Source organism: Acomys russatus, chromosome 29 (assembly GCF_903995435.1).
Source record: "Acomys russatus chromosome 29, mAcoRus1.1, whole genome shotgun sequence".
Lineage (NCBI taxonomy): Eukaryota > Metazoa > Chordata > Mammalia > Rodentia > Muridae > Acomys > Acomys russatus.
Genome location: NC_067165.1, coordinates 23,380,961 through 23,398,299, shown reverse-complemented (window position 1 = coordinate 23,398,299; position 17,339 = coordinate 23,380,961). Strand labels below are relative to the sequence as shown.

The window sequence follows — 17,339 nt, the reverse complement described above, 5'->3', positions numbered from 1 at the left end:
TTTCTAGTTTTAGATCATTGACTTCCATTTTCTGTAAACATTTGAAGTTACAGTTTTCTCTTTAAGTACTACTTAGCTAAAATCTTTTCTTGTTAATTATATTTTTAAAAGGTTTATTTATTTATTATTATGTGTACAGCGCTGTGTCTGCATGCATACCTGCAGGCCAAAAGAGGGCATCAGATCACATTATAGTTGGTTGTGAGCCACCATGTGGTTGCTGGGAATTGAACTCAGGACCTTTGGAAGAGCAGTCAGTGCTCTTAACCTCTGGGCCATCTCTCCAGCCCTTAATTTATTATTTTTATTTCATGTGCATTGGTGCTTCGCCTGCATATATGTCTGTATGAGGGAGTAGGGTGTCCTGGAACTGGAGTTACAGACAGATGTGATCTGCTGTGTGGTTGCTGGGAATTGAACACAGCTTCTCTGTGAGAGCAGCCAGTGCTTTTAACTGTTGAGCTATCTTTGTAGCCCCCTTTTCAAATTATTAAGCTCACTTATTAATTAAGCTCACTTTATAAGTTAAGGTTTACATTAGTCATTGAATTACTAAAGTGTAAGGTCTTTTTTAATCCAGATTTTATTGTTAGATGAATTTCATTTAGCTACAGAACAAAGAACGATCTTCACCACCTTTTAGCCACAACTTAAAAATAAATTCATGATACTGATTGTTGGTCCAAGAAAGCCCATCTGTTAGAGACTATGAAGAGAAGAGAACATTTAAATGTTGCAGTTCTTGTTAGCATCTCTAAATTTGGAGGGAGAAGAGGTTGGAGCTGAGAACTAAAATAAGGCTTTGAATCATTGGTCTCACCTGGGCTTGACTCCTGGCTTACCAATGGACATATTAGGTGATGGCCAAGTATCTGCTCCAAACTTCTGTTTTCTTGTGAACAAGACAAATTATAACTTGTGTCCTTTAGTGATTGTTAGAATTCAATGTGCACACAAAACATTTAGCAGAGAACCTGGTACATACATGGTTGGTAAATGTTAGCCACCATAGTCTCTAGATTAGTAAATCTAAAAAATAAAGATTACTCTTGAGAACAAGTCTTATCTGTCTGTCTGTCTGTATTTTCTTCTTTCTTTCCTTTTTTCTTTCTTCCTACTTATGTTTTTGGTTTTTCAAGACAGGGTTTCTCTGTGTAGCTCTGGCTGTCCTGGAACTCACTTTGTAGGCCAGCCTGATCTACAAAGCGAGTCCAGGACAGCCGAGGCTACACAGAGAAATCCTGTCTCGAAAAAACAAAAACAACAATAACAACAAAAAGAAAGAAAGAAAGAAAAAGAAGAAGAATGAATTAACATTTTGGGGCTGGAAAGATGGCTCAGAGGTTAAGGGCACTGACTGCTCCTCCATAAGTCCTGAGTTCAATTCCCAGGCAGAGACAGGTGGATTTCAGTGAATTCAAGTCCAGCCTGGTACAAAGCGAGTCCAGGTCAGCCAGGGTTACACACACAAACCCTGTCTCAAAAAGCCTTAAAACAAAACAAAACAAAACAAAGAATTAACATTTTGTAGGCCGTGGTGGGGCATACCTTTAATTCCAGCACTGAGGAGGTAGAGACAGGTGGATCTCTGAGTTTCAGGCCAGCTGAGAAACCCTATCTCAGAAAACCAACAAAACAAAATAAAACTCTGCAAAGGAATAAAAGAAAAAAAGAAAAGAAAAACACTTATTGCATAGGCTGCAACAAAATTATTGAGCACTCTTTGACCAGCGCTGTATTAAGGTATAGCCTGGAAGTATAACGCATACTATATACAATAGGATTCTTGCTTTCAAGGAAACTAATACTATGTTGTTGAAACTCTGGATCTGTCACTAGGTGTGTGACATTAGACAAATTACTTAACAATTCTGTGTCTTCAATTCTGTGACTTTTTTCCTTTTTTTAAAAAACAGTTTTTTATCATAGTGCCCAGGCATGCCTAAAACATCTAGGTTGAAGTGATTCTTCTGTATTAGCTTCCCCAGTGGCTTCCCAGCTAGGTATTATAGTGTCTTATAAAAGGTGATGGGGACACAATTCAGATCCTTGAGTCTTATGTAGCCCTGGCTGTCCTGAACTCACAATGTAGAACAGAATGAGATTACAACTCACAGAGTTCTGCCTGCCTCTGCCTTCCAAGTGCTGGGATTAAAGGCCAGTGCCACCACACCTGCCTTGGCAATATATTTTTTTCTAAAATTTTTGTTATGTTTATTTATTGTGTATATGTGCTGTGTGCATGCATGTGCCCAGTATCATACTATAGAAATAGGAGATAAGCCCAAGACTAATCCAAATCTCCATGTCTCTTTTGACAACTGGATTCTCTCTCTTTGTTTCTGTTTTTTCAAGACATAATTTTTCATTGTGTAGGCCTTCCTGTCCTGGAACTCACCCTGTAGACCAGGCTGGCCTCAAACTCAGAGATCCTCCTGCCTCTGCCTCCCATGTACTGGGAAGAAATGACAAACACACAGGCACACACAAAGCTAGGACCAGGTGGACTGGACTCCTGTGAGAAGCAACAGCACCTTGGAAGCTCAGCTGAATATGGAGGCTGGGGTATTGGATAGAGCTAAGGAAGAGCAGCCTCAGTAGAGGAGTATCTCAGGCCGTAAGCATCAGGGGAGAGGAGCCACAGTTGCACATTTTCTGCACAGTCAACATTGACACTTGGACCTGAGGCCTTGGTTATTCACGTGGCCATGACCATGTCACCATTACACTTTTCACTCAGAACTTTTTGCGCCCTACAATGGAGTATTGAAGAACCCAAAAAGTACATCCTTGAGACAGTGATTTTTTTTCCTCCACTAAGAAGATAGATCAGAAGCTGAGTGTATGACACATGCCTGTAATCCCAGCACTTGGGGGGCAGAGGCAGATAGCTCTCTGTGAGTTTGAGGTCAGGCTGGTCTACAAAGCAAGTCCAGGACGGCCAGGGCTACACAGAGAAACCCTGTCTCAGCCCTTCCATCCCCCAAAAAAGAGTAGATCAGGTGTAGTGGTGGTGAATGCCTATAGTCCTAGTACTTGGGGGTCTGAGGCAGTACTAACGCTGGACTACAGTGAGACCCTGCCTCAGTAAATTAAAAGAAAGAAGAGGGGGAAAAGAAAGAAAGAAAACAAGGTTTTGTTTTTTGTTTTTGTTTTTAGATAAAGAATAGCTTTCCTTTAAAAAACTACTTAGTAAGGCTGGTACATGCCTTTAATTCCTATACTTGGGATGCAGAAGCACGCAGCTCTTTTGAGTTCAAAGCCAACTTGGTCTATGTGATTTGTTCCATGCTAGTCAGGGCTATGTGGTGAAACTATCTCAACAAAAGATACTTACTAATGCGTAATAGCCACTGCCTTATTTATGAGACAAGTGTCTCATGGTGTGTGTGAGCATTTGAGTGTGTGTGGCCCAGAAGACAGCCTCAGTTCTCATTCATCAGGAGTCATCCACCTTGGTTTTTTTGTTGCAAGGTCCATCATTGGCCTGGAGCTTGTGAATGAGCTAGGCTGTCTGGCCAGTGAGCCCTAGTGACCTTCCTGCCTCTACTTCCCCAGCCCTGGAATGACAGCTACACCTGGCTTTTTTTTTTTTTTTTTTAAACAAAATAGTTGTGTTCAACAGTCCTGATTTAAGTAAGATTGACTTACAAAGTGAATGTGTTTTTACGTTTTGTGTGTCACAATACATGTATGAGAATCAGAGAACAACTTGGCTAGTGTGGGTTCTGTCTTTTAACTGTTTCCTAAGGACCAAACTTGACCTGCTGAGCCATCTTGCCAACCCACTTTTAAAACGAGTTGTTTTACAGTATAAGTGTCAGGATGGATGGGAAATAGATGTAGCAGGCAGTCATTGTTTTCATTAGCATTGTATGTCTGTTCTGATGGCCATGAATGTCCCCAAAGTGCCGCACTCAACGTCGTTGTTTCTCCTAATGCTGCAAATCAGCTCCTGACTTTGAATTCCAAATCTGAGAAAAAAGACATGACAAAACCCATCTTCACGTGATTAAACAGTTGGGATAGGTTGTCTGTGGGACCCATGGCTACTGGCATTTCACGTCTGCCTCAGTTGCTCAGCTCTACACAGTATAGTACTTTAAAAACACAGTCCAGCCAGGCGTGGTGGTGCTCGCCTTTGATCCCAGCACTCTGAGGCCAGTCTGGTCTATATGGGAGTTCACCAGGTAAGCTAGGGCTATATAGTAAGGCTCTGTCACAAACAGACAACAAAAGTAGTGATCCTGGCTCAGTAAATAGTACTTCATTGGTTTTCCTTTTTAAAGATACGATTGGATGTAATTAGTAATGTTCAATCTTCACAAAGATGGGGAATAACCCCCCGAAATTTAGTGAAGTTGAGTTTTCTATTTAGATTTATATAACTGGTTATAGGAATATGTTTAAAAACTAGGAAGAGACTCTTTGCTGTATCAGAACTGAGCAGGACTCACCTTAGTTTCAATTTGTGTTTATTACTTTGTTCTAGGAAATGGTGAAACGTGCAGAACCAAGTGTGTATGGGTGTGTCTGTGTGTAATTTTTTTTTGTAGATTTTATTTTGATCATATACTTACTTTCTCTTCTTCAACTTTCCACCTAACTTCATGTTCTTTCTTCCAAAAAACAAACAAACAAAAAATGAAAATCAAAATAAACCAAAAACTTTGGAAGTCTGTTTTGTATAGTCCTGGGCATGGAGCCTGCCCTGGAATGTGTTTGATATACTTAGTGAATTGTCCATATTTTTTTTTTTTTTTACATGTGATCTTTTTTTTTTTTTTTTATTAATTTATTGTCCATATTTTTGTTACTGAATATAGTCGATTATAGCATATAAAATGCTGCCTTTTTATTGTGGAAAGCTATTTTTAATATACTTATTTATATATACTAACAGATAAATAATATTTTATGTTTTGTTTCTTTGAGACAGGGTTTCTCTGTGTAGCCTTGGCTGTCCTGGACTCGCTTTGTAGACCAGGCTGGCCTTGAACTCACAGAGACCCGCCTGCCTCTGCCTCCCGAGTGCTAGGATTACAGGCGTGCGCCAAGAGAGGTTCTTAGACCAGCAGTATTAGCATCACTTAGAATATGAAATCCCCTGGGCTGATGAGATAGCTCAGTGGTTAAGAGCACTGTCTGTTCTTCCATAGGTCTTGAGTTCAATTCCCAGCACCCACATGGTAGCTCACAACCATCTATACTGAGATATGATGCCCTCTTCTGCCATACAGATATACATGCAGATAGAGCACTCATAAATAAATCTTCAAAAATAAATAAAAAAAGAATATGAAATCCCAGCCGGGTGCAGCAACACACACCTGTAATCCCAGCACTCTGGAGGCAGACAGGTGAATCTCTGAGAGTTTGAGGCCAGCCTGGTCTACAAAGTGAGTCCAGAACAGCCAAGGCTATACAGAGAAACCCTGTTTTAGGGGGAAAAAAAAAAAAGAAATCCCAGAGCTACACAATTGGAAACTTTGGGGAATGCGCCACCAACAGTCCATCTAGTTAAAATACATATTACAATTTGAGAATCACTGGTCTAGGGAAATTGTTTCCTAACTAAGGTGTAAATTTTATTTTTGTTTCTGTAAAGTTTTAGCTCAAGTTTCAGGTTTTCTTTTTTTGAAACTTATTTTTCTTTTATGTACATGGGTATCTTGCCTGCATATGTGTCTGTACCTCATGGGTGCCTGGCACTGTGGAAATCATAAGAGGGTATTGAATCCTCTGGAGCTGGAGTTACAAACTGCTGTTAGCCATATGGACACTGAGAACTGCACCCTGGCTCTCTGCAAGAGCAGAATGTGCTGAACAGGTTTCAGGGTTTTGTTTTGTTTTTTGTTTTTACTGGATTTCTTTTTTGTTTTGGGGTTTTGTTTTGTTGTTTATTTCTAAGGTATGGCCTCTGTAGCCCAGGGTACCCTTGAACCCCTGGCTGCTGGGGGCCAGCCCCTGCGGTTGACAGGTCCCAGAGAGGAGATAAGGAGGGAGGTAGGAGTGAGTCAGGCATGGTGGTCAGGGGAATCTGCTGCTTTGACTGACTAGCACTCAGGTTGCTGCTTTATTTATACAGATTTCATAAAGATAGACTTAGGATTTTCCAAGAAGTACAGATCATACCATTTTGTCTCCGGACCCGTGTTTGATTTTTCATTGCATGTCCAGGGTTACAGGTTCATTTACAGTGAACAAGTACAGATAGAACAGATTTCATTTTTATATTCAGTCCAGTAACTTCATTATAAAGAATGTCTCTGCCAAAGCAAACATGCTTAATACACGACAGCCTGGTTTTAGACTGGTGGCAATTGTGGTTTCAAAGTGGTCCAGACCTATAGAAAACATCTGAGCCAGTCATTATGGATGACAAATCATGATACCCAACTCCTTTTACTTACATCCTTCCATCATCTGTACTATTAGAAAGGCTATTTTAATCTCTTTATCTTGATTACTGAGTTCTGCTCTTCTCTGGCATCTCCTGTCTTTAATCTACATTCCAGAGAGCTCTAAGCCTATTGTAGAAGGAGGCCTTGGATCTGTGGCCAGTGCTGGCCAGGGGGAGTTTGTCAGCATCTCTAGGTATACATTCCTCCACTTACACGTTCCGATTTGTCAACTTAAAGGCTTGCAGACCTCATGCAGCATGTAGGGCATTTTTCAGTCTTTGACAGAAGAGTTAAAATTAGAACAGCCCCTTTCCCCTCCCAAAAAATTAGAGCAACTCCCAGAATTATCCCCAAATTAATAATAAAAGACCGAAAGTCCTGTTCCTAGACAAGACATGTCAGAGACTTTAAACATTTATTTACAGTTTCTGCAGCTGAGATAAGTTCTGATTGATCTTGAGCTTATAGCTGCAATTTGTTGATGTAAAAACTGTGTATTTATTGCTAAATCAGAATTATTCTAAAAGCCATGGAAATGGGATCTAACTTGTTCCCACATTACCTTACCCTCCCAAATCTTAAGATTACAAGCATTTCAGGGCTGGAAAGATGGCTCAGTGGCTACTGTGGTTGCAGGGTAGAGACCCAAAGACCACACAGTACAACTGATGTCTAAATGGGGAGTCTTTATTAGACTGGATGGAGAGAAACTTCTCGCACAGTACATCCCTGAATGCATTTTATAGGACGCTTTTAAAGGAAAAGGATAAAAAAAAAAAAAAAAAAAAAAAAAAAAAAAAATCTAACTCATCCTCCTTGGCAGTTGCATAGGGAAATAAAGCAAGCAAGCAGTTTAATAGAAGCCAAAACAACCGTTAGCTGGGCATTTTGACTCTTTGTTTTTAGAACAGAGTTGGATTGCTTCTCCATGGGACTTTTCATAGAGTGGAGCTGAGGGTGGGGTGTAAAAGTAGGGTGCAGTCAGTTTCAGTTTTTAACCAAAGATGGCTGCAGCTGAGACAAGATGGAGGAACTGTTGCTCTGTCACAATTAGGACTTGTATGGTTTTGGAAAAGACCTGGGTTTGGTTCCCAGCACTCACATGGTGGCTAACATAATTTATAACTCCAGTTTCAGGGAAGCCAGTGCTGCCTTCTGACCTCCATGGACACCAGGCATGCATTTCACATACATATATGCATGCAAATGTAAAGCAACATTTTTTTGTGTTGTGTTTTGTCCTGTTTTTTTATTTATTTATTTATTTATTTATTTATTTAGAGACAGGGTTTCTCTGTGTAGTCCTGGCTTTCCTAGGGCTACCTATGTTGACTAAGCTGGCTGTAAACTCAGAGAGGTCTGCCTGCCTTTCCCTCCTGAGTGCTGGGATTAAAGGCGTGCACCACCACAACTGGCCTGTAAAAGAAATTTTTAAAAAAGCATTTCACATCATGACAAGAGCATGGTGTCACACACGAACAAGTTGAATTCTGGGTTATTAAACAGTTAAGACAGTTTCAGTTCCTCGAGCTGTAATTTTTCATCTTTCAAATGATACCAAGAACATCTCCATATATGACTTTTAATAAAACCTTATTAAAAAGAACTTGCAAATAAAAAGCGCATGCAGTGAAATGAACCAGACCCAAAGTCTACTATACATCTCAGTGAGTTCTGTGGTGGTTTGAGTGAGAAGGCCCACAAAGGCTCACAGCTTGAGTGGTTGGTCCTCTGCCAGCCAATGGAACTGTTTTAAAAGTACTGGGAGGTGGGAGCTTATTAGACTGTGTCGCTAAGGGTGGGCTTTGATGTTTCAAAAGCCCATGTCAGGCTCAGTCTCTCTCTCTCTGCCTACTGCCTGCAAATCATGATGTGAAGCTGCCAACTACTACTCTAGCACACATTCCTGTCTGCTGCCTGCCATGATGATCGTGGCCTCACCCCCTAAAGCTAAGCAAGGCCAGTTAAATGCTTTCTTTCTTAGGAGTTGCTTTGGTCATGGTGTCTCGTCACAGCAAAGAACACGGCCTAAGACAAGTTAGAATAGCTGTTCTGTACATAATATGATTTTTTAAATTAAGATAACACGAAGTGTCTAGAACATTGTCGGGTTCTCAAATATTGTAGAAAATTGTCTTTTAACAACTTACCTTGTTAGCAAAGAGTACCTGTCTCTTATCTTTTCTAAACTCTTTTCTTCACTGTATTTTACTGTCCTTTGTCTTAAAGCCTTTGTTTTAGCTACTTGTCTTAAACAAACCTGTTTATCTCACTAATTTCTATGCATCCTTCATAGCCCTGACTAGGCTCTCCTCGTCCCCACATCCCAGTCTGAGTAGTCACTTGTATATCTCTTTGTCACATTCAAAATCAGCTATTAGCTTAAGTGAGGGGAGGGACAGACATAGTGTCTTGTTCATTTGATATTCCTGGGTCTCTGTAGTTTCTCGCACCTTCTAAGTGTTAAAGGAATGGTCATTGCCATTTTTGTTTCCCCGTCATGACCTAAAGCAGCGTCTGACTCTGGCTCACAGCTTCTGTGCTGGCCGATGGTGATAATCATAGCAGCCGTTATTGGGTCAAATGTCTATTCCTTCCTCCCTCAGGCTGTGCTTGGCTTTATCTAGGCGACCATAGTACACACAGCTGCTGACTAAGCACTCACTTCTCTCACAGGTACCTTGGGAGAGCTCGATGCCCTGATGGATCAAGTTCATATGCAGAACCCAGACTGGCAGCACCCTTCAGACCTCACTACCCGGTAAGTACTTCCCTTCCTCTCAACGAGGAGAGGCTAGAATTTGATTGCAGAGGAAATGAGATGAGAGTTGGGTTGTAATGGTTTATTTTCAGAAAAAGAAGTCTGGCCTTAGAAGAACTAAAAATTGGGGACCAAAATTCAGATTCTAACACTAGATGCACAATGTCTATCTAACTAGCTGTATAATTTTGACCAGTTCAGTTCAATTTTATGCTTATCAGTAAATTTTCTGCTTCCAAAAATCAGGTCTCTTTTTCATTTATTATTGTGTATGTGTGGGGTGCATAGGGCGTGCCCGCATGCTGGGGTACAGATGTGGAGGTCAGAGATGAATTTACTGGAGTCAGGTCTCTCCTTTCCCTTTACATGGGTTTGAGGATTGAACTCACGTTGTCAAGGTTTTGCAGAAAATGCTTTTGGTCCCCCAGCCATTTTGCTGGCCTCAAAGTCAGGAATCGCTACCACCACCACCTCCTCCTCCTCCTCCTCCTCCTCCTCCTCCTCCTCCTCCTCCTCCTCCTCCTCCTTTTCTTCAGTGCTGTACAGTTTTGCTGTTCAGGCCAACTTATCTCACTACGTACTCATGCACTGCCACGCCCAGCTTCAGTGCCCAGGGCTGCATAGGGGAGCACACACTTTTAATCCCAGCATTTGGGAGGCAGAGGCCAGTTCAAGGTCAGTCTGGTCCACATAGCAAGTGCCAGGCCAGCCAGGGTTGCATAATGAGACTGTCTCAAAAAATAAAAAATCTAGAGTGTATGTTTGTCTGTTTTGTGATAGGATCTCCTTATGTATCTTCAAAATCATGGTCCTTCTACTTCCTGGGGGGCAGGATTGTGAACATGTACCACCATATGTACACTAAACTAAAAATCTAGCTTCTTGTGCTGCAAGATGTCTCAGTGAGTAAAGGCAAGTGATGCCAAGCCTATCAACTCAAGTTCATCCCCAGAACCCAGATAGCAGAAGAGAGCCAACTCCTGCAAGTTCTCCTCTGGTTTATACACATGAGCTGTGGCACATGGGGTGCTGCACACACACATGAATGAAGGAACGAATGAACTTTTTTTTTTTTTTTTTTTTTTTTGGAAAAAAAAAAAGGGTATGTTCTTGATCCAGTACAGGTTTGTTGTTGGTGTTGTTTTGGTTTTTTCGAGACAGGGTTTCTCTGTGTAGCCCTGGCTGTCCTGGACTTACTTTGTAGACCAGGCTGGCCTTGAATTCACAGAGATCCACCTGCCTCTGCCTCCCAGAGTGCTGGGATTACAGGCGTGCGCCACCACATCTAGCAATCCAGTACAGTTTTGACTTCAGTTCAATGATTCAACAATCTTAGGATAGGCATGGTGGTACATACCTTTAATCCACCTTTCATCCCAGCACTTGGGAAGCAAAGGTAGGCTGATCTGTGAGTTTGAGGTCACCCTGGTCTACATAATGAGACCCTGTCTAAACAAACACACACACACACACACACACACACACACACACACACACACACACACACACACACACACCACTAAAGCCTTGGTGTTACTGTAACATTTTTCTTTCACATTCCATATTTGGGAATCAGGAAATCAGAGACTCTACACATATACCCAAAGCCGACCTGCAAGTCTCCTGTATCTGCCATTGCTTGCTTACTGTTCTTAACTCAGAAGCCAAGGAGATTCTTTTAAAGCACAAGGTGGGTTCTCTTCTCCCTTGGCTTCCAGGCAGCTGCCTACCCTCAGTCCTCTAAGAATGCTGGTTTGCCAGATGACCAGCCCCATCTGCTTCTGTTCCTGCTGACTCTGTTCTGCTTATACTGGCTTCACCAGAATCACAGCAGTTAAGCCCAGTGCTCGGGAGGTGGAAGCAGAAGAATTGCTATAAATTCTAAGCTATCTTGGGGCATATAGCAAATTCCAGGATTCATAGCCAGATTCTCTCAAAATAAATAAATGAAAGAAAGAAAGAGCAAGTAAGCAGAGCAAAACAGAAAACATAAGCAGTGGGACGGTGGTGGTGCAAGCCTATAATCCCAGCACTTACGGAGGCAGAGACACTGTGAGTTCGAGGCCAGCCTGGTCTATAAAGCGAGTCTAGGACAGCCAGGGTTGCATAGAGAAACCCTGTCTTAAAAAAAACAAAAAAGAAAAAATAAATAAAGTAAAAAACCATAAGTAGTTCTCAGATGGTGTTGGTATAGAAATGTATCTTGGTTGTAAGCTCTAGATTCAATACCCAGTACAGACGCGCACCTCAGAAAAGAGAGGGCAGTGTAATATAATTGTTACTAAATACATTTTGGAGTCAGATAATGAATAATAGTCTAGGCTGTTTTTCATACTCCTCTGTGACCTTGGGAAAGTTACTTAACCTGAGGTTTAATTTTCTTACTAGTGTATACATCAATGCCAGTGCTTTCCTAGTAGGATTTCACTGATACCAATTTAGATGGGGTCTCATGTAGTGATAAATAAAAGTTAAGTACCGCTTGTCACAATTACCTGAGTAATGTCCCAGCCTTAATTCAGAAAGAAAGGGTCTAAGAATCCTTTTCAGTCAGTATTATTGCAAAGACCAGCAGGGCACTTTGTACATAGCATGCATGTGGAGATCAGAGGTCAGCCCTCGGCAGTTAGTGCTCCTTTTCCCATGTGAGTTCTGGTCATTGATACAGGTTGGTTAGGTTTCCTTGCAGACATCTTACCCACTGGGCCATTTTCCTGACTGTCCTTTACCTTAGCCTCCTCAGTATTGGGATTGCATGTGACCCACCACACCTGCTGAGAAGCTTCCTAAGTAGTTACTGGCAACATTTTTGGAGTAGAGATTGTGTCAAAATATTGAGGGTCTTTCTCAGAGCCCACACCCAGAACATGACCAGAGGTGATGTTTGTTTTTGTTGTTTTGTTTGTTAATTTGTTTTCAAAACAGGGTTTCTCTGCGTCTTGGCTGTCCTGGAACTTGCTCTGTAGACCAGGCTGGCATTGACCTCAGAGATCTGCCTGCCTCTGCCTTCTGAGTGCTGGGATTAAAGGCGTGCACCACCACCCAGTTTTACAGCTGACTCTCAAACCTTACTATGGGTCTATGTAATTCATTATTCAGTCTCTGTAAACTTACCATATGGTACATTCACATGATGATTTGTCTTCTCTGGGAATTCTTTTTTTCATCTAATTTTAACAGCTGTGGCCTAAGCAACTTCGGCCTGTGTGGTAGTGCTGTCCTGGTGGAGGTACAGGTCTGGTGAAACACTGAAACACAGGTCCTGTTCTAAGCACTTCTAGAGAGAGAAATTGTTCTGCTTTAAGTATGTTTGGTTTTTTTGAGACAAGGCCTTATGTAGTTCATATTGGCCTTGAACTTGTACAGCTAAGGGTGCCTCACCTCCCGGTGCTGGAGATTACAGGTATATACCACCATGCCTGGCTCTTAAACATTAAACATTGGTTTTCCTTAGAACATAGTATATGTAGCACATATCATAACAATACCTATGTAGCGGGCTGGAGAAATGGCTCAGTGGTTAAGAGCACTGCCTGCTCTTCCAAAGGACCTGGGTTCAATTCCCATCACCCACATGGCAGCTCACAACTGTCTGTAACTCCAAAATCTGACACCCTCACACCAATATACATAAATTAAAAAATTAAATAAATAAAAATATTTTAAAAAACAATACCCATGTAGGAATGAGGTGACTTTGGGATTGGAAGGAAATAACATTTATATATGGTGTTCACATAATTAAAATAGTATAAAATTTCTAAAGTTGTAACATCAAAATATAATATTATCCATGTGTGGTGGCACATATTCCCAGCACGCAGGAGGCAGAGTCAGGCAGATCTCTGTGAGTTTGGGGGCAGCCTGGTCTACAGAGTGTGTTTTAGGAAAGCCAGGCTGTGTAGAGAGACCCTGTCTTTAAGTAAAGAGACAATAACATATATATTCTGATTTCTAGAAGTAAAAATATCTTTTTGTTTTGTTTTTGTTTTTCAACATAGGCCTTCGTGTGTGTGTGTGGGGGGGGGGGGGGCCTTGACTGTCCTGGAACTCACTACTAGAACTCACAGAGATCTGCCTATGTCTGTCTCTGTTGTGTTGGTAAAAGTAAAAACATCTTTAAAAATAGTTGAGCTAGCTGTTTTATATACAAATGGCAACTCCATCTGAAAATCCATCCTGTTTTTATTTTCCTTCTCTCAATAGAAACTACGCCCGGTTCCGACAGAGACCTCTTCAAAGATACAGCCTGAGTCAGTGGGTTGACAGGAACAAGCGAAGCCACCATCGCTTCCAGCGCCTCCCAGACTTCTCATACAGTCCATGTGTTTCATCCCATCAACAGTGACAGTCCCTATCCAGGGCCCTGTCCATAACAGTATCTTATTTTCCTCTGCTATTTTTTTGTATATTTTGAGTTTTATTTTTCACAAGGTTTTTATTTAAAGAATTTGTCACCTTTTGAAAATGCCCATTACTTTCTTGAATTTTTTTTAAAAAATGGGGACCCTCCTGATTTGTGTGTGTCTATGTACATTTCAGCAATGTTAAGTGATGTTTTTCTGCTTCTTCTTGTTGTTGTTGTTGCTATTTTTAAATTTAAAATGAAGGTAATTCCCTTCTGAAGGCCTGTGTTAAGTCAGAACATGCAGGCTTAAGTAACATATCAGCTGTAAGTGCAGACAGGGTCTACTTTTACTACCCAAAAGAAATATCTTTCAGTCTGCTGGAAGGAAGAGACTGTTTTGCAGGCTAAGAGCCTTGTGAATGGGTAGAAGTCACTTTTAACAACTCTTTTTAAATGTGAGTCTCTTGAGTTCTTGTCAGTATTTTAAGGTTGGCAATTGAGGACATTTGAAATAGTATGGAGAAGGAGAAAAGTCCTGTTGAAAGGACAGATTAAAATGTAACCCTCTTCTTTCTATTCCTATCAGCTGCCTTGATTTTTACAACATGATTGTTGCTGGCCTTTTCGTTCTCCGTTAAATGTACCTTGTTCATAGTATTTGCAGATCTTACACATCTTCACTGTGACAGAAGACAGCTAACTAGCCCCTGTTGAATACGCTGTTGTCCTGTGACTGTGGGTTTCTCTGCCTCTTTAAGAATTTTTTTTTTTCTTCCCTACACCCAGTGGCCACTCTGCTCCTGGAGGTTTACAGGAAGCATTCTTATATCCTGTTAAACTTAGACATGCCTTTCAGAACGATAGGCCAGCACCATCGATGTCTGGGAATCCTGTTTCTTCTGCAGAACCCAAAGTTTATGTGTTGGTGTTATTAAGGAACCTCCTTGCTGTGGAAGCCTGTGGGGAGTCACTCTTGCCTCTTGTTGGTTACAGGTGCTCTTACACCTGGATGTTAGCATTTAGCATTTGGTCAGACTCCATTGTTTCCCGTTAGTGCTTAGGATCTCCTAGGGAAGGTGGGCTTGAGCCCGTGTGCCCCAGCATCGCCTGCTCTTGAGTAAGGCTTGGTGTCCTAACCACAGTGTTATTGGGTGTCTTAAGAGATCTTTATCTCTTATGGGCAGCTCTAGACATCGTTTGGGGAGGTTTTCCAGTATGCCGTTCCTGCTGTCCCTCACTCTGAAAGCTATGCATGCTTGTATAGCCTCTTTCATCAGTCCCATTTTTGTATGTGGCTAATGCGTCCTAAATATTCTACTCCTCTTTAGAAATGTGATTTGTTTTGTTTTTCAAAACAGGAGTTCTCTGTATACCCCTGGTTGTCCTGGAACTCACTTTGTAGACCAGGCTGGCCTCAGAACTCACAGAGATCTGCCTCCTGAGTGCTGGCATTAAAGGTGTGCGTCTCTGCTGTTTGGCTAAAAAGGGACTTTGATTAGGAAAATCTTGATTTTTCTTTTTTTCCTCTCTTTTTTTACTTTAGATTTTAGTAGGTTTAGATAAATGTTCAAAGTGTTTGTTGGTTTTATCTAGTCAAAGTCTTTTTCTTTTGTTTTTCTAGCAGGGTCTCCTATGTAGCCTAGGCTAGCCTTCAACGCACTATTTAGCGCAAGATGGTCTTGCACCTCTGATTGCTGCCCCACCTCTCAAGTCCTGGGATTGCAGGTGTGCACACCATGCCCAGCAAGAATGTTCTCTTCCTTTTCCCCTCCAGGCCAGGGTTTCTCTGTGCAGCCCTCCAGGAACTGGCTCTAGACCAGGCTGACCTCAGACTCAGAGATCCACCTGCCTCTGCCTCACGTACTGCATTAATGGTGTGCACCACCATGCCCAGCTTCTCTCTCTCTCTCTCTCTCTCTCTCTCTCTCTCTCTCTCTCTCTCTCTCTCTCTCTCACACACACACACACACAGAAATAATGTTCTCTTTCTTGCTTATTTGGTTTAGATTCTGAAACTAGACTTTCAAAGGCAGTATTCCAGCCTCCTTTCTCGGTTGGCACAGTTTTCACTGATCTTGTTGGTCACTTGTCCATGTTGCTGTAAGTTAGCCTGATAGAACGAGACATGCCAAATAATGCACCTTTGGGACCAAAAGGAAGTTCAAGTTCAGTACAGCTTGGATAATTAGCATGGCGGCTGACCAGTCCCCACAGATAACCAGGGAATGAAGGGACAGCATTTTGCTTAGGTGAAAATCTGAAATGTTCTTGCTCTCTGGTACCAGGAGGGTTTAAGACTAAGTGTATAACGGAGCATTGTCTTTGCCAAGTCAGATGAGTGACAGGTTAACTAGAAAATGTGACAATCACATTTCCTCCAGCTCAGATAATTCTGTTTTTCCAAAGCGTTAGCAGCCTAATTAAATCTGTTGGACTGGGGGAGGAGAGAGCTGTTCTCTAGTGGTTAACATGGTATTCTTTGAGGAGAAAAAACAAAGCCAAAGAAAACTCATTATCTAGCATGTTAGCCTTAAAGAGGGTAATGGGTAGAACCTGGAGTGTTGATCTCTCCAGAGCTGCGTGGCTCTGGTATTCGGTACTGGCCTCTAAGCCTTGTATTGCAGATTAAAGTCTTGCTGTATTTTAAATTTTGCGTAAGGGTTATGTGCATTAACTGTGTGCCTAGCTTTTATCATCCACGATGCCATTCTTACCACAGGGGTCTTCACAAAGCAGAGTAAAAATTTGCTATTTATAAATAGTTTACTTGTAAGTAAGGAGCCTAAAATAACCAATAGTTTTGCATCCTAATATGGGCTCTGATTTACTTGCATTGTTGTCAGGATCAATTATGAAACTGAAGTTTGGTGCCTCCTTTTTTTTTATCATGTTTTTTCCCTTGTAGCAGTTGTGTTTAATGTCATTAAAAAGAAATAAAAGTTCTCATCAGTGGCGTATGTACTGTGGCCGTCTGTTCGGGAGGAGGGTTCTTTGCCTTCCTCTGCGTAGGTCGTTTAGTAGGATATGGGAGGGTGGCGGCATTTAATAGAATATGGCTCTGAGAAGGAGAAGGTGCTTGCTCCCTGTTCTTTTGAGGGTAAATTACAGTGCTGAGGAAGGCATTCCAGCAGTTAAGAAATGCTGAAATTGATTGGGATTTGCAGCTACATATGGTGCATGTCAGGAGCTTGACACTGGGAAAGCCTGAAATATCACTGTGCTGCTGTTTCTGCAGAGGATGGCAGGCCATGCAGCCAACATGAGGCAGGCTGTGCCTTGCATTCCTTCCCATGGCTCCCTGCTTGGCCACTGTGTCTGTTTTTTCTTAAACTAGCACTGATTAAGGAGGAAGCCATGCTATTCTAGGGCATTCTGCCTTTGGAAATTGGAGAAACCAGAATCAGTAATTTGAAATTGGTGGTGGTTCTTAACCCAACTTCCCCAGAAATTGTTGCTCCAAGACCCTGGCGTGAGGACTGGATGAATGTGGGTAGATGCTGGAGAGACAGCATTCTTCAGATTCCTTTTATGAACCTAAGCTTCTTAGATTTACCCCTAGGAGCAAGGATACAAGAGCATCACCCACCTTAGCCAGCTCCTGCTGAGAAAATAGCTAGCAGCATACCTGGACGGGCTCCTGACCTGCTGTTCTTTACATTTTGGGGGTGTTTTAAAGACAGGATCTCACTTTGAAACCCAGACTGGCCTCAAACTTGAAGTTCTGCCTACATCTCCTGAAAGGAAGGAGATTATAGGCAAGTGCCACCTTGCCAGGTTCTAAGTTCTGCCTGGGTTGTGTCTAGTGCACATGTGCGTGCGTGCGTGC

At 41.8% G+C, this 17,339-nt stretch overlaps 1 protein-coding gene across 6 annotated transcripts in view; it reads left to right on the top strand.

The window, feature by feature from the left end:
* The window catches only part of S100pbp (S100P binding protein), a 39,673-nt gene extending 25,998 nt beyond the window's left edge, over positions 1 to 13,675 (top strand). For 5 of the 6 annotated variants that reach the window (XM_051172128.1, XM_051172129.1, XM_051172127.1 and 2 more), the window contains exons 6-7: positions 9,081 to 9,165; positions 13,372 to 13,672. In XM_051172128.1, the coding sequence (XP_051028085.1) occupies positions 9,081 to 9,165; positions 13,372 to 13,513 (227 nt within the window). In that variant the 3' untranslated portion in view covers positions 13,514 to 13,672. Of the gene's footprint in view, positions 1 to 9,080; positions 9,166 to 13,371 lie in introns of all 6 variants that reach the window. The other variant, XM_051172132.1, reaches the window with a different exon arrangement.
* The last annotated feature ends 3,664 nt before the right edge of the window (positions 13,676 to 17,339 follow it).